Source organism: Vicia villosa, linkage group LG2 (assembly GCF_029867415.1).
Source record: "Vicia villosa cultivar HV-30 ecotype Madison, WI linkage group LG2, Vvil1.0, whole genome shotgun sequence".
NCBI classification, from domain to species: domain Eukaryota; kingdom Viridiplantae; phylum Streptophyta; class Magnoliopsida; order Fabales; family Fabaceae; genus Vicia; species Vicia villosa.
In genome coordinates, this window is record NC_081181.1 from 170,906,149 (window position 1) to 170,930,408 (window position 24,260).

Here is a 24,260-nt window from a genome sequence, read left to right on the forward strand (position 1 = left end):
TTTTCGCTTATACTTATATAATTTACAAAGTCAGTGTTAAATGAATGATTCCAACATATTTAACAAAAAAATATTAATATTAATGAAAGAATTACATATAACCGACTCTTTCCGCATAATGAGATGTAAGATGTAGTGGATTCAAATTCGGATAAATTTTTTGAGAGAGAGTTTTATCAAAGAAGCCTTCAAAGCATTCATAATCGTTCCTCGCCGCCGCAATGGCCGGACCATTTCCCAACAACTCTCTCCACCGCCGTCCTCTTTCGACATAAACTTCGGAAGCGGCACCGGCTCCATACGCTCTTGCCTCATCTTAATATCACTCAGTTCCATTTGTAACGGAAACTTCACCACCCCAAACATACCAGTATAAATCTTCCTCTTGCTACCGCTCCTCCGGTACCGGCTTTCCTTGCCAGACGGTGATCGGATTCCGGGAACAACCGCGTTCTCTCTTCTTGTTTGCGGTTCGGTTTTGCGTGTTATAACTTTTCCGAAGATAACGACGTCGTTTGGTAGTTCAGTTAAATTACCGTGGGGAAATTCAAAGTCGGTTTGGGTCGTTGTAGAAACGGATTCGGGTTCAAGTAGTTTGTTATGACCTTTCATGATTTTGATGGAAAAAAAAGAGTGAAGAGTTGTGAATGATGTTTGAAATGAAAATGAAGGAAAGATATTTATATAGTTTTTTTTCTTCTTAACAAATATATTATAGTTGGAATGAAAATGAAGGAAAAGATATGGGTCATGCATGCTAGGCGTCATATCTTATGCGTGGTACCCACACGTTAACGACCTATTGTGAGTTTTATTTTCTAGAATGCTTTTTTTTCTTTTGGTGATTTTTTTCTTTGTTTTATTGGAAGTGGATCTATTGCGCTTAAGTAGGGGGTGGACAAGATATTTCGAACCGGTACAAACTGTCTGATCCAATAAACTCGTAGGTAAGTTAGTTGACTCATGCGGTTTATTCGGTTTATTCGGGTTGACAAAGATGGGTATTAATGGATAACCTCGGTCGGTTCCGGATGGCCAAAAATTATCCATTGTAATCCAAATTTAACAATGTCATACCCCAAAATTTGCCCACCATATTTTCATGCAAGACTCATCCAAGTACCAAAAGCTCAATACTTAACTGAATGCACACCCTCCTAATCAAAGGCTCCTAAACTAGGTTTTTGAATTTCTTCGTGAAAAAGGGTAAATCAAGGTCTCCAATGGACTTCATATAACTCATAAGCTTCAAAGGATCCTCATGCCAATCTTCAAGCTCTGATTCACCAGATTGCTCACTCAACTGCTCAGATGGTCATCAGTCGACTAGTTTGACCTAAAAGTCAACATACAGTTAAAACTCCTGATTTTTGGTCAACATCAATGTTTTGAAGTTACATTCATCATTTGATCAAGGATTGGTCATGATTCATCAAGGAAAACTCAGAAATCATAAAAACTTGAAGTTGCTAAATTAGGGTTTCTAGGAGAAAGTCAACCCAACTTTGACTGATCATATCTCTCTCATACTTTATCACAAATTCTCCAACCAAATATCATTATCAAGGAAATTCAATTCTCTACAACTTTGATGTTGGGTCCAAGATCCAGAAATGTTTCAGCATAAGAGATATGAGCCAAAATATTACAGGTCCTTCTAGAAGCTCGCAAAAAGTTGTTTTTTGTCAAAGCAAATATCATCAAGATAAAATATCCAAATGCAACAAAGGTTCCAAAGTAGCTTGTAGAGGGCATTTTGAGCTTTCCAAAAAGTCCTAGAACACTTTCATACCTTAAAAATTGAGGGATATATGCTTTTTCAAAGTTGGCCAATTTTTGTTAAAATCCATGAAGCAAATAAAGGTCAAAATAGATTTTCTTCCAAATGGGCCTGACTTTTTATGACCCAAACTTTTTCCTAAAGCCATTAAGGAGCTCCAAGTTCAATGTCACGCCCATGTGATTTTTATTTTTATTTTTAGTGGATTTTATTCATTTAAAGATTCAATTTAAATCAAATAGATGGAAAATTGATAAAAGATTGACTTTAGTCTTATTTCCCAAGCAAATCAAATCATCCAAATGACCTATAATTGATTCAAAATCGTGATCCACATGATTCAAAGAAGAAGATTGAAATTAGGCCAATTTTAGGAAGTTTGGAAATTGATTTTTAATCAAAATTAATCTCTTGATTCAAAGAGATTTGATTCAATTATGGTGACCTAAATCCATCTATTATAAATACCTAACTCATTTGGATGCAAAAGAAGAAAAGAGAGAGAGGCAGAGCAATATTACATGGTGTCATACCCCAAAATTTTCCTTCCATATTCCATTTAAAATGATTCAAAGTTCAAGATTCAATCCCAAAGCTTTGCTCAAACAATCCCAAGATCCACAGTCAACTGATCCAATCCTAAAGGGCAACTACAATCCAAGCATGATTCAAACCTATGATCATTGGTCAAACATCAAGTATAGAGGTGCATAACCATCATTTGATCAAAGAATGATCATGATTCCATTAATAGAAACTCAGAGATGAACAAATACAAAAAGGTTCAAATTAGGGTTTCTTAGGAGAAAGTCAACCCAACTTTGACTGGGCATAACTTTCACATGGAACATCAAAAATTCCCCACTCAAAGCCTATTTTGAACCATCATAAATGTCAATGTTATAATTCCCGAAGTCTTTTGGAATTTAAACGTATAGCTAACTGAGCGTAGGACTGGAGAACATCACGAAGATTGGGATGGGTACAAATAAACTTTGAGCCTCTATCCTTTGTTTCTTTAAACTGTGAACCAGGCCACGTTACAACCCTTAAAAGTCCTAACTGAAGCATGGTTAGTTCGAAAGCATATCGTTACTAAAGGTATCCCGACTCCTTAAGGTCTACTATAACTCTTGAGTTGATATCACTTTCTTACAAAAAAAAAACTTCGTTTTATTCAAAAAAATGTTTTTAAACTTTCAAGACAAACATATGCATTCGCATCTTATGAATTTCATTACAAAGTACACTTGTCTATGTGGATTCAGATGTTTAAACATCAGGGAGAAGTTGCATGGAGCATGGCTAATGGCCAAAAATCCTACTGACTGACGAAGTAGCTTTAAAAACTCGTCAAAAGAAGAAACATCCCTTACGCATGACTGGGATGGCTAATGTGTACACAGGGCATAACCCGTCATTATCCCATTTACATGGGGCAGTCTAATCAAGATCCATGGAATCTCTCAAAGACGCTGAATAGCCCATGGGGCAAGCCCATTGTCTGGGGCACGTTGCAAAGGTCACTCAGTATCAGATGATGTTAATGCCGCTCTCACATCCTTTCCAGGAACCTTTATAGGATATTTCTCAATCTGTCCATATAGTCTTCTCTAAGACATGTTCAAATACTTTTTACCCTTTCCAGGAGCCTTTTTCAGACAGTCGTTTAAAGACCCACCTTCTTATCCTTTCTATTTTCAAACCCTTGCAGACAGTCTTCTCTAAGACATATTCATTTCCAAGAACCTTTTCTAGGTAGTCTTCTGTAAGACATCTCTTAACCTTTTTTCAGTTAGTCTTTTAAGACATATTCAAACTTCTCTTATGCTTTCAAGAACCTTGTCAAACTTTATTTAAAGTACAGAGTCTTCTCTAAGACAGTTCACCATCCTTTCTAGGGTGATCTTCTTCAAGATGTCTTTTCCTAAGTTTTGTTTAAAACCCCACATTCCTTAAAACGGTCTTTATCCTCTATAGGAATATTTTTGACCATCTGCACAAACATATCTCTTTGAGCTTTGTTTAAAGCACAATCTTATTTAAGACAATTTCTCATTTTTTCCAAGGACCTCTTCAGGTAATCTTGTAAAAGACATCATCTCATTCTGAGTACTCAGCAAATCACTGTCCGTCACAACTCATTCTGAAAAGCGTCTGCTTCACATTCAAATCAACGCTTAGCATCAAGGAGACCTCGAAATTGGTCTAATCAAAATGATCATTCCTGACAAAAACCCTTGAATGGAGAAACCACGTTCAGAGGGTTTTCCTGAAAACAGGGGCATACAATCAAGAATCCTATTGACTAGGGGCATATCTTTTAAGAATTCAAACACTAGGGCAATGCATATCAGGCAAGACATGGTGAAACTCGGGTTCTCTCTAAAGGTCCTTCCTTCAGATTAAGGGGCACGTCTCTCAAAATTTCTGATAATCGAGGAGTCACACTAGTATCATACAAGGAGCATTGTTGCATAATTGATCTTCCCATGCCTGTACTATTTACGCTATGCAGTGTGGGATCGGCATATATGCATAATTCTCATTTATTTTGAGAATCTCATTACATGACACATGCATCATAACATTGCATAAAACTAACACTGCCTTTTCAGGTCACTTCGTAGTCAAGAGGATGTTATCATCACATTACAGCGCAAATACGAACGTATCAACGATTCAATCTTAACAGATACAATTCCAATACCTCATTCCAAGTCTTTCTTCAAAGAAAATTCAGAAGCAATCTAAGAATTTCTTACCTCTCCAGGTAGTCTTGTCCAAAACAATTATCCTAACCTTTCCAAGCAGTCTTGTGTAAGACATATCCTAACCTTTCTAGGTAGTTTTGTTTAAAATATTTCACAGCCTTTATAGGAACCTTTCTAGGTAGTTTTGTTTAAAACATTCCACGACCTTTACAGGAACCTTTCTAGGTAGTTTTGTTTAAAATATTTCAGAGCCTTTATAGGAACCTTTCTAGGTAGTTTTGTTTAAAACATGTCGTGTCCTTTATAGGAACCTTTCTAGGTAGTTTTGTTTAAAACATCTTTTGTCCTTTATAGGAACCTTTCTAGGTAGTTTTGTTTAAAGCATATCGTGTCCTTTATAGGAACCTTTCTAGGTAGTTTTGTTTAAAACATATCGTGTCCTTTATAGGAACCTTTCTAGGTAGTTTTGTTTAAAACATCTTTTGTCCTTTATAGGAACCTTTCTAGGTAGTTTTGTTTAAAGCGTATCATGCCCTTTGTAGGAACCTTTCTAGGTAGTTTTGTTTAAAACGTTTCATGTCCTTTATAGGAACCTGTCGAGGTAATTTTGTTTAAAACGTTGCATGTCCTTTATAGGAACCTTTATAGGTAGTTTTGTTTAAAACATGCCATATCCTTTATAGGAACCTTTATAGGTAGTTTTGTTTAAAAACGTATCGTTCCCTTTATAGGAATCTTTCTAGATAGTTTTGTTTAAAACGTATCGTTCCCTTTATAGGAATCTTTCTAGATAGTTTTGTTTAAAACGTATCGTCCCCTTTATAGGAATCTTTCTAGATAATTTTGTTTAAAACGTATCGTTCCCCTTATAGGAACCTCTCTAGGTAAGTCTTGTTTAAGATATCCCGTATCCTATCTAAGAGCCTTTCCAGGTGAGTCCTGTTTAAGACGTACCATAACCTGTCTAGGTAGTCCTGTTTAAGACGTTTCATATCTCTTTAGGAGCCTTTCTAGGTGAGTCTTATTTAAGACATATCATGCCTTTATAGGTAGCCTTCTTAAAATGCTTATCCAATCTTTTCTAAGACACACTTAGTTCTTTTAAAGAACTCCTCAATTAGTCTTCTCCAAGACATTCTTCCTAAGCATTGTTCAAAGCCTAAGCTTCTTCGCATTAACCTCTGATATACCCTATTCAGGAGCCTCTTCAGGTAGTCTTCTATAAGACATTACTTTATATCTCTTCAGATACAATCAATATGACCCTGGTACGAAGAGCATGTGCTCTGGACAAGCATCTTGTCAAACAAATAAGTGGCATCTGTAAGCCCATCTCCCACAGAATTCCTTCCCTACGCAAGCAAATTTCAGGGCATTTCAGTGTCCAATCATCTTCTACCTCTTCAGGTTCAAGAAGATTGAACAGGGCAGCTGTCATACCCCAAAATTTGCCTTCCATATTCCATTTAAAATGATTCAAAGTTCAAGATTCAATCCCAAAGCTTTGCTCAAACAATCCCAAGATCCACAGTCAACTGATCCAATCCTAAAGGGCAACTACAATCCAAGCATGATTCAAACCTATGATCATTGGTCAAACATCAAGTATAGAGGTGCATAACCATCATTTGATCAAATAATGATCATGATTCCATTAATAGAAACTCAGAGATGAACAAATACAAAAAGGTTCAAATTAGGGTTTCTTAGGAGAAAGTCAACCCAACTTTGACTGGGCATAACTTTCACATGGAACATCAAAAATTCCCCACTCAAAGCCTATTTGGAAGGAAATTGGATTCTCTACAACTTTGCCTCTCACAAGCCAAGGCTAGAAATGATTCATTTGAGAGATACAGTGCAAAAGATTACAGGTCATTTTCAGGCATCCTCCAAAAGCAGTTTTTTGTCAAAAAGGATATGATCAAGATAAAAGCTCCAAATGAAAAATATATTCCAACGTGGCTTATAAAGGACCTCTTGAGGTTTCCAAAAAGTCTTAGAACTCCCTCATAGCTTAAAAATTGAGTGAGATATGATTGATCAAAGTTGAGTGATTTTTGGAGGCAAAATGTGAAAAAAGAAGGTTCAAATTGAGAAACTTTGCAAATAGGCCTATGGTTTTTTGATGCAATCTTGGTCCACAAGTCATTAGCATGCCCAAAATCATTTGCCACGAAATTTAGCATTATATTTGATTTAATATGATTTTTTATTTCATTTTAATGATTTAATTAAGATAAAAATCAAATATTTTGGTAAGGGAGGTATATTGATTGTTTCCAATCAATTCTAATGACAAAATATATTGCAATTTTCGTGACAATTGGATTGGGAAAGAATAAATCAATTTTAGCCAAGAATAGAAATTTTTGAATCAAGAACAAAATCATATTTCCTCAAACTTGCAAGATTTGATTCAATGATCTTTGGGCCTTTATTTCTAACCTAATTCCTTCATCTATAAGTAGAGAAGAGAGGGCAATAGACTAGGGGTCGGAAAATTCTGGAAAGAAGGAGTGCAGCCAAGAACAAAAAAAATCCATCCAAAACTCAAATTCGGTTTGGAGGAATTAGGTTGTTGCAAAGAGATTTAAAGCTGGCAAAAGATTCCTTGGATCATTCTGAACCTGTGTGGATCATCACTCGACCCCAACAACCCCAGAATAATCTCCTATAAGCCAAGGTAGGTCTTTCTGAAACTTTGCTCGATTTGCATGATTGAAGCATTCATATGTTAATTTGTTTGTGTATTATGATTGGTGTGATGATTGTGAACGTTCCTGAATAATTAATTGGGTTTCTGGGCGTGTTTGGCATGATTCACCATTATCGGCCGAATTAGGGTTCATAAATTGGATTTGGGGCTTTCTGGTTAGGGATAAAATTAGGGGCAATTGAGAACACCGTTGAATTCGTATTATCTGGACGAAGAGTTTGAGAGTGTCGCGAAACGTTTCTGTTGCGTATGCATGGTTTTGGTATTGCAGGGTTAAAAGGCTACGAATGTGTTCGTAGCAAAATCGTAGCAGAATATATGTGTGATTTGCAGGTCTGGTTGGGGAAGATGACTAGGTGTCCTCACGGTATTGGCGAATTTGAATTTCGCGCGCGTTACCATGTGTCTGTTTGTCTTTTTTATTTATTTCATTCAAGATGTTTTGTTAACACATCAACGACACAGCTGAGTTGGTAAGCGCGTTTGGGGGTTATACCAAGGGTCCAGGGTTCAATCCCTGGCCCTTGCTATTATTTTTTCTGAAATTTCTAATTCCTGATCCTGCGCATGCATCATCATGGGGTTCATCGTAGACTCTTAAAATCTGAACCATTCAACCTCCATCCATCTAGATCACACGCTCCAGATTTATTCCCCATACCATGTACCACACTAACAACCACATCAAATCCCAATCCTAATAAACTATAATAATTTTAATTAATTATTTATTTTAATTAATCTCTTTTAATATATTTATTTATGTAATAATATTTATCTTTATAAATAAATTAGTACACGATAATAATATTAAAAATGTCAATTTGTTGTTCGTTCCGATTAAATCGATTAATCGCTATGGTCAACAATAATTTTAATTAAAATGTATTTAATTAAAATACAATTAATTTCTATTTGATTAAATGGTTTCGACTATCTTATTAGTCGCGATGATTAATCTTTCTATTTTCCTTATTCTAATTCGCTATTCTTTTTAATCGAATCAATCGATTACGAGGGGTAACGATACAAACTAATTATTCATAAAATTATTAAAAAATACCTTAATTCATTATTAGTGATAATCGAATCAATCGATTAAAATTGGTAGTGATGCAATTTCAATCTTTTAACTATGGCGATCGAATCTATTGATCGTTGCGGTTAATAGTGCTAAATCAAATCAGGGTTGTACGCCCAAATCCTAAAACACTTCCCAAATCTAAAACATTCCAAACACTTCAAATCAAACTACGGATTTTTATCCTTATTCAAAACTACTATGGGCCTTCAAAAAGCCTTCAAACCATCAAATCAAATCCCAATTTTAGGGCGTACAACCCTTCCCCGAACTACGTTGACTCTGATTCTCCATAAGGAGATACGTAGGCACTTGGATAACCAAGGGGAGTCCCCTTCCCTCTAAATCTCATTTTTCCCGATTCGTTCCTCTTAATTATTTAACCCTCGAAAGCATAAACCTTTATCTTTAAATGTCAGCCTTTAGGAAAGGGTTGAGGGTGCCTAACACCTTCCCTCGACCTGAATATAGTATCTTACCCTGATCTCTTAACTACGTAGGGTTTCCTATTCGCCCTTCAGAATAGGTGGCGACTCTAATCTTTAATTTTTAGGGCAGGTTGCTACACACGGTTCAAAAAAATGTGAAACAAGGTGGAGGCAGTCAACTAACTCCCAAGCTGAATCAAGAAGTTTTGAGGATCAAACAACCTTCCTGGGACGTTTTAGAAACTCTCCCCATCAGTCCCAGGTGCTACAGCATATTTGAGTTGCTCACATCACCTCACGGTTTGCATCAATTTTTTTCCAAATCGATTTCAATCATTCGCTCATTGTAAATCTGCTTTGACTCCATATTTGCGTTAGTAATGATGTTTGCGAAGTGTTTGGATCGTTCAATTTAAGTTTTGACGCAGGAATACCATGATGCCATTCTTAGGGTTTCAAAACCTCTAATTGGGATCCCTCGTTCTAAGCAAAATTGGGCCAAATCGATGGCACCATTGAAACCGGAGCATCAATTCCAATCGAACCATGGTTTTCCCTTGAACTTATATTGTGTATTGCTAATTTGTGAAAGTTGCAGGTGTTAGCCACGAATGAAACCGTAGCAAAACTAAGGCCAATTCGTAGCTAATAGAAACTGGGCTCAATGAAGATGATGAAGCCAGGGCGCGTGCGTTTCCAATTTAAAATTTTAAATATCTTGTTTTCATTAATACTATCAGTGCATTTGGTTTTGTTTGCAGCGGATGTAACATGGCCCAATGGCAAGGAGAAGCGCGTAAGGCCTTTATGTATGAGGGAAGGGGTTCGATCCCCACTCTCAACATTATTTTGACAATTTTTCTTAGGTTGCTTCTGGCTATAGATCTGACGCGTCCAGCAAACAAAGGACCATCGTGCGCCCTCATCGTACAACCGTTTAATAATCTCAGATGTAGATTTAGTGCCCATGAACCGTTTGAGCTTACTAATTCACACAATGCTAATTTACTCTTGGCCTTCTTCGGTCTTAAAGAACATTCATAAATGGGCGAGAAATTTTATTTGGAGTGGGGAAAGTGACACTCGCAAGCTTGTTACGGTGGCCTGGGATAAATGTTGTCGACCTTATGAGGAAGGAGGCATGGGGATTAGATCACTGGTTACTTTAAATGAGACTGCAAATTTGAAACAGTGTTGGGATTTAGTAAGCTCTCATGATCAGTGGGCTTGCTTACTTCGTGCTAGAGTTTTGCGGGATAATCAACCGATTTCGTACCATATTTTTTCTTCTCTGTGGAGCAAGTATGAGAGCTTCTTGGGAAGATGTTAGAAGTAATTCTGGCTGGCTCATTGGCAATGGGAAAAATATTAATTTCTGGTCCGACAGTTGGAACGGTTCCAATGTGCTTGACACTCTTAACGCAACCGAAGGTTCCCATCCTTTCGCAAAAGACAAAGCTGCAACATACATTCAGAATCGCCAGTGGCAGCTCCCTAATGCAATCCAAATAATGTTTCCAACCCTTGCTAACTTACTGTCTAATGTTCATCTATCCATGTTAGAAAAAGACGACCTCTTTATTTGGACTCCAGCAGCTGACGGCATTCTAACCTTGAAAGCAGCTTATGACTTTAAGTCTTGCAATTACAACGATTTCGATTGGGGGAAGCTTATCTGGAATGCCCACATTCCAGCCTCGCAATCTTTGGTTTTCTGGAGGTTGCTTCATAATAAAGTTCCGACGGACGATAATTTGATTATTCGAGGAATTCAGATACCTTCAATTTGTAATCTCTATTGTGGAACACTTGTTCTTCTCTTGTCCTTTTGCAGCCAGGATCTGGAAATTTTTATCTTCGATAATGTCGCATAATTTTTCCTCTGTTACGGATGTTTGGACTGCTTACAAAAAGCTTAATTCTGATCAGAGTAAGTTGGTTCTTCTGGATGCAAGTATTAGCATAGTTAATACGATTTGGAAAGCTCGTAATCTGAGCCGGTTTGAAGATAAAAACATCACTTGGACATCCGTTTTGAACTTGGTCAAGGTTGAGGTTGCGTTCACGGGCAATACTACTCCGAAAATCGGTTCAAACTCAGTCTTGGATTTTCAGCTGCTTAAGAGTTTTAACATTAAGCTTAATCCTCCCAAAGCTTTTATAGTTAAGGAATTCTTGTGGCATCCTCCTGTTCTTCACTAGATAAAATGCAATACAGATGGCACATCGTCGGGGTGCCTCAGAATGCGGCTTGCGGTGGTATCTTCAAAGATCACACGGGTAAGCATCTTGGTAGCTTCTCCAAATGCATTGGGCCTGGGAATGTGTTGATGGCTGGGCTTGTTGGAGCCATCTTGGCTATTGAGATCGCGAAGCAGAAAAACTGGACCAATTTATGGCTTGAAACTGATTCTAAGTTGGTGGTGTTAGCTTTCTCCAAACCTATTGTTGTCCCTTGGGCTCTTCGGAACAGATGGGAAAATGTCCTTCATCATACTAGAAATACTAATTGTTTGGTAACTCATATTTTTAGGAAAGGAAATCACTGTGCGGATAGACTCGCTAACTTAGGATTACATGTTCAGGATTTTATTTGGTGGGAAGTTGTTCATTGAGACATACTAATGGAAGTTGCTAAAAACTCTTTTGGTTTTCCTTTTTATAGAGTTACTCACTAAGGGGTTTTGGTTTGGTCCCCTTTTTTTCCTCTTTATCTGTAACCTTATTTTTTTCTTTAATATATTTTATGGTGGCCAGTCCACCATAATATTAAAAAAAAAATTCAAGTATGATAAGTGGTTAAAAAAAGAAGACACATTAGAATTTGAAGATCTTTGCAAATATCTTCCCATGATGGTAATCAATCCATTTAGATAAAGGGTAATGCTAACATGCGTCCTAAAAGCACATGTTAAGAGTTAAATGTGAAAAAAACTTAAAAATTGTGCATCATTTTTATTAAAAGTTATAATTAATATATTTATTACGTTTTTCAATATAAATCTTCTATATTTAAATTCAAAGTGTGAAATGGGGGAATCGAAAGATTTTTTTCATAAATTAAGAATCAAAGAACAACTTTAATAAAGAACAGACTAGGTTTCAGTGACTGACTTTACTGAACCATAACTTTGGTGACTTTAGTCACTTGTATGGATCAATAAATAATTAATAGAATTACATTAATATTTGAAAGTAATTTGATAAACAAAGTTATGAAAGTCACGATATAGAAACGTCACTCAAACACATCCCTAAAACCTGTTTGTGTGGTGTGGTCTATGAAGCGCGGACACCTCTAGGAGTAGGCGTGTCGCGGTGTCCGACACGCGTCGGTGTCCGACACTTCTATGACACCCGTACGAAACGTGTCGGAAAAGTCAAACAAGTGTCGGAAAAGTCAAACAAGTGTCCCCTAAAAAAATGTTTTTTTCTTTGCTTCGACACTCTTTTAATCAGTGTCCGACACTCGTATGACACTCATATCACATATTTCCGACAACTCAGATAATTATTTCAAATAAAAATTTGTTTTATTTCTTTGCTTCAATACACATTTATATATTTTTTGGACAAATCTCACACACATCTAAAAGAGTTAAACATGTATTGACACAATGTTATCAATATAGAATTTCAGACATTAATTTTGATCAATATACGGATAAATGAAACTCAAATATTAGCTTATATGTAGCGGTGTCGGTGTCCTATGTTTTTAACATTATCGGTGTCGGAGTGTCCGTGTCGTGTCGTGTCCCGGTGTCCGTGTCGGAGTCTGTGCTTCATAGGGTGTGGTTGCCTGAGTTTTTGTGGTTTCTGCAGTGTTTGGTTGAATGGAGCGCCGTATGCAGTCTGTGCTAAAGGGAGTATCTCAATTTAGTTTCCTTTTGCTGGGGTCTGTTGCTGGTAGCTTCCCCTTTTTTGGCTATCTGGCTGCTGTGTTTGCATCATCAGAGCTTCGTTTTGGTGTCTCATGAGCTTAAGGTTCTGTGTTTGTGATGTCTGTTTTAATAGGTGGAGGTATCCTAGGTGGAGGTATCCGGTCCTGCATTGTGCAGTTTCATGTTTTCCTTTTATCTTGAATTACTGTGTATTCTGCTTATGTGTTTCTTTGTAGTTTTTGGCTCTGGTTTTAGTTTGGGCAGTTTTGATGTGCAGGGGTTTTGTTATGTGGATTAAGCTGGTTTGTAGCACTTCTTGTGCGCTATCCCTTTATTAATTGATATACTTTTTTGCTGCTTCAATAAAAAAAACACATCCCGTAAAGAACAATGCCTTGCGTATGTACTTCTTAAATAGTCTTTATCGACTTAATTACTTAAATATGAAGCATACCAAAACCATTATATAAAAATGCAATTATATTAAATTCAAAATGATATCCTGCGACTCAACTTACTCCGTAGTGTTATCTTATAGTTATCTGATTTACAAAACCAATGGTTATAGGAATGATTCCCAACATATTAAAAAAATGAATCATTAATCTTAAACAAAGAATCACAAAAGTTTGAGAAAAAGAAAACCCCTAAACAATGTGTATGCAGCCAAACGAAGCCTTCAAAGCACTCATAATCGTTCCTCGCCGCCGTAACGGCCGAACCAATTCCCAACAGCTCTCTCCACCGCCGTCCTCTTTCGACATAAACTTCGGAAGCGGCGCCGGCTCTTTACGCTCTTGCCTCATCTTAATATCACTCAGTTCCATTTGTAACGGAAACTTCACCATCCCAAATATACCAGTATAACTCTTCCTCTTGCTACCGCTCCTCCGGTACTGGCTTTCCTTGCCAGACGGTGATCGCATTCCGGGAACAACCGCGTTCTCTCTTCTTGTTTGCGATTCGGTTTTGCGTGTTATAACTTTTCCGAAGATAACGACGTCGTTTGGTAGTTCAGTTAAAACACCGGGAGAAAATTCAAAGTCGGTTCGGGTTGTACCCGTTTTAGAAACGGATCTGGGTTCAAGGAGTTTGTTATTATGTTTCATAGTTTTGATTGAAAAAAAGAGTGAAGGGGATGTGAATGATGTTTGAAAGGTTAGATACTTATTTTCTTTTAATGCGTATGCTTATTTATATAGTTTTCTTTCTTCTTCTCAAGAAATATAATTTTATATTATTATAATTATTTAGTTGGAAGAAAAATGAAAGAAGAGATATGGTTCAGGCATATTCGGCGTCATATCATAAGTGTGGGAAACACGTTAACGAGACCTATAGTATCATGATATGACTTGTGAGTTTTATTTTCTAGAATGCTTGTTTTTGTCGAATTTTTTTTCATCTAGAATACTAAGAGATACTATTCAGATGTTGAGAGATAAATTGTTTAAAATGTTATTCATATATATAGTACTTCCACCTTCTCAAAATAAATATTATATTTGCAATAAAATATTTGTCACAAATGCATTGCTTTAATTTTTTATCCAATTTTAGTTTTTATTTGTAAGAGTATTATTTATTTAGTACTTTTAATTTATTATTATAATTAGAATACACCAATAGATAATAAGAATAATTTGATAAAATTGTTTTTTTTTATTTATTATATTTTTTAAAATTTATCTGAATGTGTCAGGTGTGACACTTATTTTGAAACGAACATAGTATCTATGATTGCAACCATTCATATATGTTGAAAAGGCTCTTCGACTCAAAGATAAATTGGTGTAACTTGAGTTATTTTCTTCTCCCCCTTCTTTCTAAGTCAACAAACCCTTTATTCTCTTTCCCTCAATCTAAACAGTTGGTTCGACAATATAAATACTCTGATTTTGGTTGTGTGATGCCTCTTCTCGGGCTAAACCACCCTTAACCTCTGTTGAGATTTTCAAGCTGCTGTCGTGTCTATGGTTTCCTTACTTTCATATCTATTCTTTTTGAAGCTCTTGTGCAAAGATTTGTGTGTAAAGTTCATCGGCAACGAGCGTTGTTCTGTTTAGGATTTGTCGGTTGACAAAGTGTTCGTTTTTTGGGTGGGTTCTCGGCAATGGTGAATTCCGTTGTCTTTTCCGATGGTCATATCTTGTTCGCCACCATTTGGTTCTTATGAATATTTTGTTGGCTGGTTCGGTGTCGCTGTATTATTTTGATGCAATGGTTGGGTTTTTTTTCACTAGTTTCGCAACGAATGTGAGTGTTGTTGTTCTCATGCTACATTTTGAAGTTGCATTGTCTGCCTCCTTTAAGGTTTACGATTTGATTGTTTATCTTTACCTTTTGATTTTGTTTATATCGTTATTGAGTCTACTATCAATTGTGCACCTTAGAGTTAAATTTTAAATTTATTTTTACGCTTGCATAAATCAAATTGTTTGGTTATAGTGTAAGCAATACGCTTCAAGTCAATTTGTTGAGTTTTTGGATCAAGAACTATATCTGAAAATGGTTCAAGTCATGGCAATGTTAGAATCTCAAAAACACTTTTAATTTTGCAAAAATTGAGATTTTGGAAGTGTGACTCGAATCACACACTTCTATGATTCAAATAAGAGGAGCAGGGAATTTAGGAAATATTTTCATATAGTCATGATTTGAATCACATATAGCTTGATTTGAATCATTATGAGACAACTTTTCCTTGGATTTGATTTTGTTAGCTTGATTTCAATCACAAATTTACATGACTCAAATCACAAAGTTGGTTATTTCAGTTTTCAGTCTTTGATTCCAATCACTTGATCCTTTGACTCGAATCATACATCTTGCTTACGACTCAAATCAAACACTATTTTCACTCTTTTTTGTGCTAGATCTCCAACACATATAAAAGCATTTTCACTCAAAAATCTTTCACAATGTTGGAAAACATACACCTCCACTATTGATTTGAAATTTCACAACACAATTGTTCTCTCATTTTCAAAATGACTTTGAATTTGTTATGAGTGTTTAGCAAACGAATTCTTTCATCTTTTACCTCATTATTTTTCCATTTTAACATGGATATAAATCTCGTATTTTGATATGTGTGATTTTGAGGATATTTTGTTATTATGGTTAACGTTTCTTTAAAGATTTCTTAAGATTTTAGACGTTTGCAAAATGTGTTTGGTTGTGGCTAGTTTTGACAAGTCCATTGGAAAAGATGGAGGTTTTTCTCTCTATAATTACTTTGGCAGTTCTATGTTGAAGCCTACAGAAAAAGTGAGAGTTCTTCTCAATCTTCGAATAGGCCAAGGATCAAGATACCGTTAACATCGAGAGAAAAATTGTTGCAAAACTGAGACTTTGGAGCATCATTCTTGGCATTGGAAGATTCAAGATGATTTCGAGTAAAAACTTTGACAGGATTCAATTTGGATACTCTGTACAATTCAACGAGGATTCAGGTAGAAGATTTTTATATTTTTAGCATTATTCAAATCGTGATTGTACTTAACATCTTGTAATTTGTCACAAAATTTAATAGAAGACCAAAAACTTTCAATGAAAACCCATGGGAGAGTGAAGTAGGCTTAGCAAGAACGATAGTCGAACCACTCTATATTTGGTGTACTCTCTCTCTCTATTATCTCTCTTTTCTCTCTCTCTCTCTCTCTCTCTCTCTCTCTCTCTCTCTCTCTCTCTCTCTCTCTCTCTCTCTATATATATATATATATATATATATATATATATTAATTTCTCAAAATTGCATGTTAAGTCGTCTTTATCGCTTTTATAGAATCATATACTATTAGCTTATTACCTTGGTAGGAATTTATCTTTTAAGTAGGTTTTATTATATTGAGACTATATTGAAGGTCAAAGAGGAGAAACGGGAAATCCCCTTGAAAGCTTCATCATCAAAGACTAAGAAAATAGAGGATAATAGTGATAGTTCTAATGACGACTCTTCTAAAGAAGAAGAGATGAGGTTATTCACCAAGCGCTACAATCAATATATAAAGCAGCACAAGCTCTAACATTCTGACAAAAATTTGATCAACTTCAATAAGACATATATGCATAGAAGGAAAATAATAAAAAGGAAGAAGATGTCACATGTTACAAATGAGGAAAGTCAGGTTTTTACCTTACAACATATCCAAGTTTGAACAAGCACAATAAAAAGAAGGATAAATAATCCTACAAAACGAAGGGCAACTGTGCCAAAATTCGTAGGGCCTATATCGCTTGGGCCTATAAATAATCCTCTTCCATTTCTAGTTCAGATGATGAATATGTAAATCGTTGCTTGATGGCGCACAAGAAAAGGAAAGACTCGGTGGTATATAATTTTGATTCTAGTTTTAAACCATCTTACGAATAGTTGTTGAAAGTGTTTAGAGAAATTCATTTGAATGCTTTAACTTGATTACATTGAAATTGCTCGTAAAAATTATACAATGATATAATGTCATCATAGCCTTACCTGTGTATCTCAAACACAAGTACCACAACCTTCAGAGAAAGTTGGTCACTATTAACATCGATCTCGAAGGAGAAAAAAGAATCTTAAGCACTACTGCAAGACCAAGGAAAAGGTGTGGCTATGGAGATCAACATAGCTTCCTTCATTAGCCAGCTCAACATGATAAGCATTTGTCAACATGATAAGCTCCTACACATTTATTTGGCCTTATTTATTTATTTATTTTTCAAAAACTGCAACAATAGATGTATTGTATGGTGTATTGTGGGGTTTAGTGGGACCTATTTTAAAATATTTAATGGGTTGTATGAATATTTAGAAATGTAGATGAGTTGTTCAAATAATTAAAAAACTTAAAATAATATTAAAAAATTGAGTGGATCCCATTTAAAGAACTCAAATGAGTATGATGGATGTGGATCTTCTAAATTTAGAAGTATTATTATATGTTTACAAAATGTGCTAGTAAGTTTAACCCATAGAATAAATAGAAGTATTTTTATATTTTTATAATATACAAATAATCCAAAAAGTGAATTAAAAAACTTACAATAAATAAATCAACCAAATCAATGGTTAAAGTGTAAATCAATAAATAAATCTCAAAGAAAAGGAAGCATTCAAAAAAACAAGTAAATAAAATACTAAGCAGTAGAAATGCAACTAAAAGACGACTTCAACGTCCTCATAAGCGATCTCCGACGCCGTAACGGCCGGACAAGTTCCCAATAACTCTCTCCGCCGTCATCCTTCGTCGTAAACTTCGGAAGCGGCATCGGCTCCCTCCGTTCCTGCCTCATCTTTATATCACTCAATTCCATTTGTACCGGAAACTTCACAGCCCCAAATATTCCAGTGTAACTCTTTCTATCACTGTTACTTCTCCGCCACAGGTTATCTCTACCGGAAGGCGACCGGAGTCCGGCAACAAAGACGTTAATCCGATCGGATGTGCTTTCTCCTTCCGTTTGTGTTCTCTGCGATGCTGATCCGGGTTCTGTTTTCCGACTAATTACTTTTCCGAATAAAACGACGTCGCTTGGTGGTGAACTAATTAAACCAACGTTAAATTCAAAATCGGATCGGGTTGAATCCGATTGAGAAACGGATCTGGATTGAAGTAATTTATAACCGTGTTTCATTGTTTATGAACAGAAGTGAAAGAGTTGCTAATGTTATTTGAAGTGAAACATTACACAACACTTGAGTTGGGTACATATTTATAAAAATATATAGTTTTCTCTTTATGAATATTTTTCATTTTCTTTATGAATAATATATAGGAGTAGTTAGTTAGTTGAAAAGAAAATAAAGGATTATTGCTGGCACTATAGATCTCATGTAATTAACGCTATTGATACGAGTTTTTTAATTTCTAGAACTTGGAGAAAAAGAAGATTATTGACTTGGTCATTGGTATTTTATTTTGTTTCTAGACTGTTTCTTGTGAAGCATCAGCACATGAGTATGAAGCATTCTAGATTTCTAGCTAGTAGTTCTAAATAGTAAAGAGTTGAAATCTAAGCCAATTCTAGATGATGCTTTCCCCATATTAAGTGTAGGGACCAACTCCCTCAAGACTTTTGGAATTTCTCATTGATTTCTTTTAAATTTGAACTGAAAGATTTTATCATGAAAAATATACTATGTCAATTTAGTATGTTTAATCTACCTAACAAAATAGTATTTCTAAATTATTTTAACCAACATGATAATAAATTTAGGTATCTTTGGAAGGAAGGAATATAATTTTGTCGAGTAGAATAAAATATAAAGAAATAGAATTAACTGAAGACAATTGAAATTTATATCCGCTTTATTATTTCGGTATTTTGTTTTATTTTAGTGCATACATCTCATATTGGATAGAACGAGATTAAATGGATTCTATTATATTTTATTTTATTTTATCAATTATTTACCTATTCAAACAACGGATTCAGATTATTTACTATTTCACTACATTCTATTTTATCACATGCCATCAATCCAAACATACTCTTAGTGAAAGGTGTCACACCCCATCAATGTGATGATCAAAGAAGCATAATAAAAAAATAGAAACAAGTTGTACCCCATTTTTTTAGAAAGAAAATACGATTAAAGAAGTACAAATCAAACATATGGAGGAAAAACCAGATTCGAGATACGAAAAATGTGAAATTTAAAAATAGTAAAAAATGAAAGATGAAAAGTGTTTTGGGTAAGCCAAATGTCCAATAAAGAGAGCCCCATGTGCTACTCCAAAGGAAGCCCAATGAACCACTTGATCCAGAGGTATATATATCCACATGTGCAATTCTTGAGATACACATATACTTTCCATACATCACTTTACCCTTTCATGAGGTATATATATCCACATGTGCAAGACTTGACATACACATATACTTTTCATACCTCCCTACACTTTTTTGGACTCATTATCTAATTTAGGCGTTGGAGCTAACCTTGCAGGTACACCCTCGTGTTCCGCCACAGAAGAGACTTATAGCACCATATTATGAGTCCAACCCATTATCCAATCATAATTTTGTTTTTGATTCACAATAACGTCATTGTTTGTGGCAATCAACTTAAGATTCTCGCAAATTTCCACGATCAAAACTTGTCTGATGCAAAAGCTAGTTCACCGTAACATAACACCAAGAAAACAGAGGATGCCCAGTGTTTAGAGTTCCTTCATATCTTATGAACCTACGTCTCTCCTATTTTTGTCGTTGAATAATCCAAGAGAAAATTTCCATGCAAAATAAAGTTTTGAATTCCCTTCAAATCTACGTAAATAGAATATGAAATAGAATCGAGAACCCCGATACCATAAAAATATCGACAAGATCATTGTTACAACATCGTTAAAGTGATGAAAAATGAACTCGTATTGATAGATTTCATTCAACTTCCCACTAACTCCAAAAAACACTTTCGACGATATAAAAGTAGACTCCAAAAGACTCTAAATTCGCGCAATCACATTGCACCTAACCCTAATCACACTACTATTAAGTCACTTTGTTCATTTGAATTTTGATAGCTAATTTGGACAGTGTCACTCATATTGGGTCGCGATATTATCAGATAATTCTTTTTATTCTTGCTTCAACAAGGAGTTCAAATCATATTGATGGGCTTGATTAGCATCTTTATAATCTTCTATAAAGGTGTACGTGGACCGATTTGGATTGGGTTTGACCAAATTCATTGTCCAATCTATATACATTCCGGTTTGGACGAGGTAAAATAACCACTTGTTACATTAATGGGTTGATTTGGGAAAATCCACTAATTTTCGTGTTGGACTGGGCAGTGAATTGTCTATAATTTTTTTTATTAATATTAAATAATAAATGATGAGTCATCATATTTTTTTATAAAAAAATTATTCAACATTTATATCTTCTTAAAAATAACTAGATAACTTATTGTTACTATCTTTTAGCATCATATAATAATAAATTATACCATCAACTTATAAAACTATCACAAAATACTAGTAACAAATTAATGTTGCATGACATAAAATTGTATCAGCATCAAAATAATTAAAGAGTGAAACATTTAAAATTAGTTAAAGTCATGGTTCACTAAAATAGTAATGTTAAGAGACTAAATTGCAACAACTAAACTAATATTCACCAAAATCATTAAAATTGTAATAATAAATATTTGATTAGTGGGTTAGTGGATTTTTTGGATTTAACTTCATGTCCACCTCATTTTTAATGGGTTTTTTAGTTTTTAAATCTATATCCACCCAATTACTCGATCCAACCTATTTTTTAATTTTTTTAGTGGGTTTGACCGGATTTTAGGGGTTGATCCAACCCATGTACATCTCTAGTTTTCTAGGTCTTGATAGTATCCATTAGCGGATTTTGTGAGCTAATATCTCATGCTTTTTGTAAATTTCTCTATTTCTTTGTGTTTCATTCCTCTTCTTAACTTTTATATGAAATTCTAAGAAAGTTTTTGATTAGAATAATTTCATCATATTTTTCACGAATCTTTGAAATCTTCATTATATGGAATAGAAAAGTAAACATTCTTAAAAATATCAATTTTAAGTCCTAAAAATATAACATGATGGACTGTCATCACATCTACAAACTTTGAATTTTAATATTCTAAGTAAACTTTAAAGTTTTAAAAAAAAATTCTCAAGGAAAATGCTTCTTTTATTTTTTATGTATCTGTCAGAGATAAAATGATTTGCTTAATAATCATTTCAGTTTTCACACACTTACTAACAAACAATAAACTAACTATTAACTTTACAATTGTAATACACTCCGCTATCTGTACCAAAATTATATCTCTATCTCTCCCTTGATCTTCTATCTTCACACCATACGGTAGGGATAATCTACACTCATTTTTTGGTATAGAAGAACCATTTTATTTGTATTAGTGTCCCACTAAAAAATGGTTATGCTACATTAATTAGTGTATTATTATCTAAAAAGTTTTTTTTGGTATGATGTTATTAGTAGTATGGGAATTAGTTTACTGTGAAAAACACTGAATTATGACTAAGTATGAGAAGTATACATGTGATACAATTGAGAAACATTGAAGCATGACAAAAGTATGTTTTGATAAGATGTGGAACATTGAATCATGCATACAAGCATTACACATCATTCGTTAGCTTAATCTCTAACACTATGAATTTTATTTAAAAAACAATTTAGAAATATCAATCACTCCTATAACCCCTCAAACAATTTGATGGATCTAGCGGAGTTCCGACGACTATGAGCGAAAAGGGGAAGGGAAAGTCGGAAGGCGTCGCTTTCACCGATTGACCATTGAAGTAATTCTGCAGGAGTAGAGAAGGGTACGAATACCAACAACAAAGGCAAAGAGAATGCTCCAGCTCGTAATCAAGTGATAAACCCTAATGGAGAAGGTGTGCCGAAAGTAGCGAAGGTTGAAGAGAAAAATGAAGAGCCTAAGAAGTTATGGGTGGATGTGATTAGTGAAAAAAGGAACTCGACTAATGGACTGCAAATGGTGTTTGCAGCTCCTAAGGTGGTTAATGGCGAAGTCGAAATTGAAATTAAAGAGGAAGATATTATGTCGAAAGTGAAATATTAGGAAACGCCGCTTATCATGTATGCTATAGGACCAGCTCAGCATGAATATGGTCAAACAATTTATGATAAAGAACTGGATGTTTGTTCAACTCCCAGATCTATATTATAATGATGATAGGTACTTCATCTTGAGATTCAAATATTACCAAGATAAGGATGCAGTGTTAATGAAAGGACCTTACTCTATCCATAACAGACTTAGGCTATTGAGAGATTGGAAGCCAGACTTCAACATGAAAATCGATATGCTACAACCCAGCTGCCACTTTACTTATGGGGACAAAAGAGTTTGAGCAAGATTGGGAGCGCGCTAGGGATGCCACTTGTGACAGACGAGTGCACTATGAATAAACTAGGGATCTCATATGCCCAGATACTAGTAGAGATAGATATCACTCAGTAACCAACAAATGAAATCACAATCAAAGACATGGAGGGTAACAAGATGAAGCAGACGGTTGAATATGAGTGGAAGCCTAAGTTTTGTGGGAGATGTTAACGAGTTGGGCATAACTCTGATGAAGTAGTCCCAAAGAAAACCCAAAATTATGGAAACCAAAAAACGTGCCTCGGGAGATTAAAACTATAGAGCAAACTGATAAGGAAAAGGTGGAGGATCAACAAAGTTGGACAACAGTGGAAAGAAATAAAAGAGAGAAGGGAATTGTCATAGAAGGGTCAACAAGTGAGATCATCAGTGAGAATGCATTTGATGCACTAAACCTTATGAATAAGGTTTCAGTAATTAAGGAGAAAACACGATGGTCTCTTGGAATGTGAGGGGACTAAATAAGCCAGGTAGGATTCTCGAGATAAGCTCCCATTTTTTAATCTTAATCTTGAAATTGCTATTTTACTTGAAACTAGAGTAAAAAGCGATAAAGCTTTAGCTAATAGAAATAGACTGAATGCTTCATACTAGGATAACTATGAGTCTCGTGAGAATGGGCGAATTTGGATAGTGTGGGATGAAAGGAAAATTGATATCAAGCATGTCAAGAGCACTAGCCAAATGATACATTGTAGTGTTTTTTATAACAATGGTAATTTCATATATTGGATAACTGCAATATATGCTAAGAACCAGTCGGTATGGAGAGACATAAAGAGGATTCGCATGAGTCAACAAGGGGCTTGGATGTTAATATGAGACTACAATAATGTCTTGAAAGCTCGAGACAGAATTGGAGGTAAACTTGTCACAGAGGCAGAATTATCAGACTTGGAAGATATGATGAACAGGGTTGGGCTGGCTGAAATGGATAGTGTTGGAGACTATTATACATGGTCCAACAAACAAGTTGACAAGATCATTTATTCAAGAATATATAGGGTTTTAGCTAACATGGAATGGCTGCATGATAATCTGGATTCTACTCTTACTGTAATTGCTCCTAATGTGTCAGATCATGCACTCTAACACATTAAGGGGAAGGAGAAGTTTAGCAAATTCAAGAACCACTTTAAGTTTAAGAATTGCATTGTGAAAGTGAATGGATTCCAAGAAGCCGTGGCAAACAACTAGAGGCAGGCATAGTTTGGAAATCCTATGTATGTACTCTGGTAGAAATTAAAGAGATTAAAGTCCATCATTCAGGAGTTGAGCAAGCCTCTGAAGAATTTGAAAAGTAAAGTGGAACAGGCTAGACTTGAGTTACTAAATGCCCAACTACAACTCACTAATGACAGGTTGAATGCAGATATCCTTAACAACATTAAGCACTAGAATGAAGAGGTGATTAAATGGTCTGAAGTGGAGGAAATGGAATTAAAACAGAAGGCAAAAATTGAATGGATTAGACTAGGTGATGGGAATAATTCATTTTTTCGTGCATCTATAAAGATAAAGCAGAAACAAAATGTTATCAAGAGACAAATTAAGGAGGATGGCACTAAAATTGTGGAACCTGAGGAGGTGGAGGATGAAATTTTGAGGTTATATGGCACTCTGATGGGAATAGTAGAGGAAAATCTTAAGGAAGTGAACTATACTATCATGAGGGAAGGTACTCAATTGAGCCAAGAGCAGAGGGAATCTCTTATTAGTCCTGTGACTGAGAAGGAAATCAGAGATGCCCTAA

The 24,260-nt window shown here is 35.2% G+C and overlaps 1 protein-coding gene across 1 annotated transcript; it reads left to right on the forward strand.

Moving 5' to 3' along the window:
• The first annotated feature begins 10,026 nt into the window (after positions 1-10,026).
• LOC131650636 (uncharacterized) lies at positions 10,027-10,924 on the forward strand. Its single transcript, XM_058920342.1, has 2 exons — positions 10,027-10,510; positions 10,557-10,924. Exons 1-2 carry the CDS (start codon positions 10,027-10,029, stop codon positions 10,922-10,924), a joined length of 852 nt encoding a protein of 283 aa, XP_058776325.1.
• Positions 10,925-24,260: the final 13,336 nt, after the last annotated feature.

Excerpts from the sequence above, each read along its gene's own strand:
- LOC131650636 (XM_058920342.1), top strand. The coding sequence starts at position 10,027 with ATGAGAGCTTCTTGGGAAGATGTTAGAAGTAATTCTGGCTGGCTCATT. Across the intron at positions 10,511-10,556 it reads AATTCAGATACCTTCAATTT|CCAGGATCTGGAAATTTTTA; the intron begins GTAATCTCTATT and ends GTCCTTTTGCAG.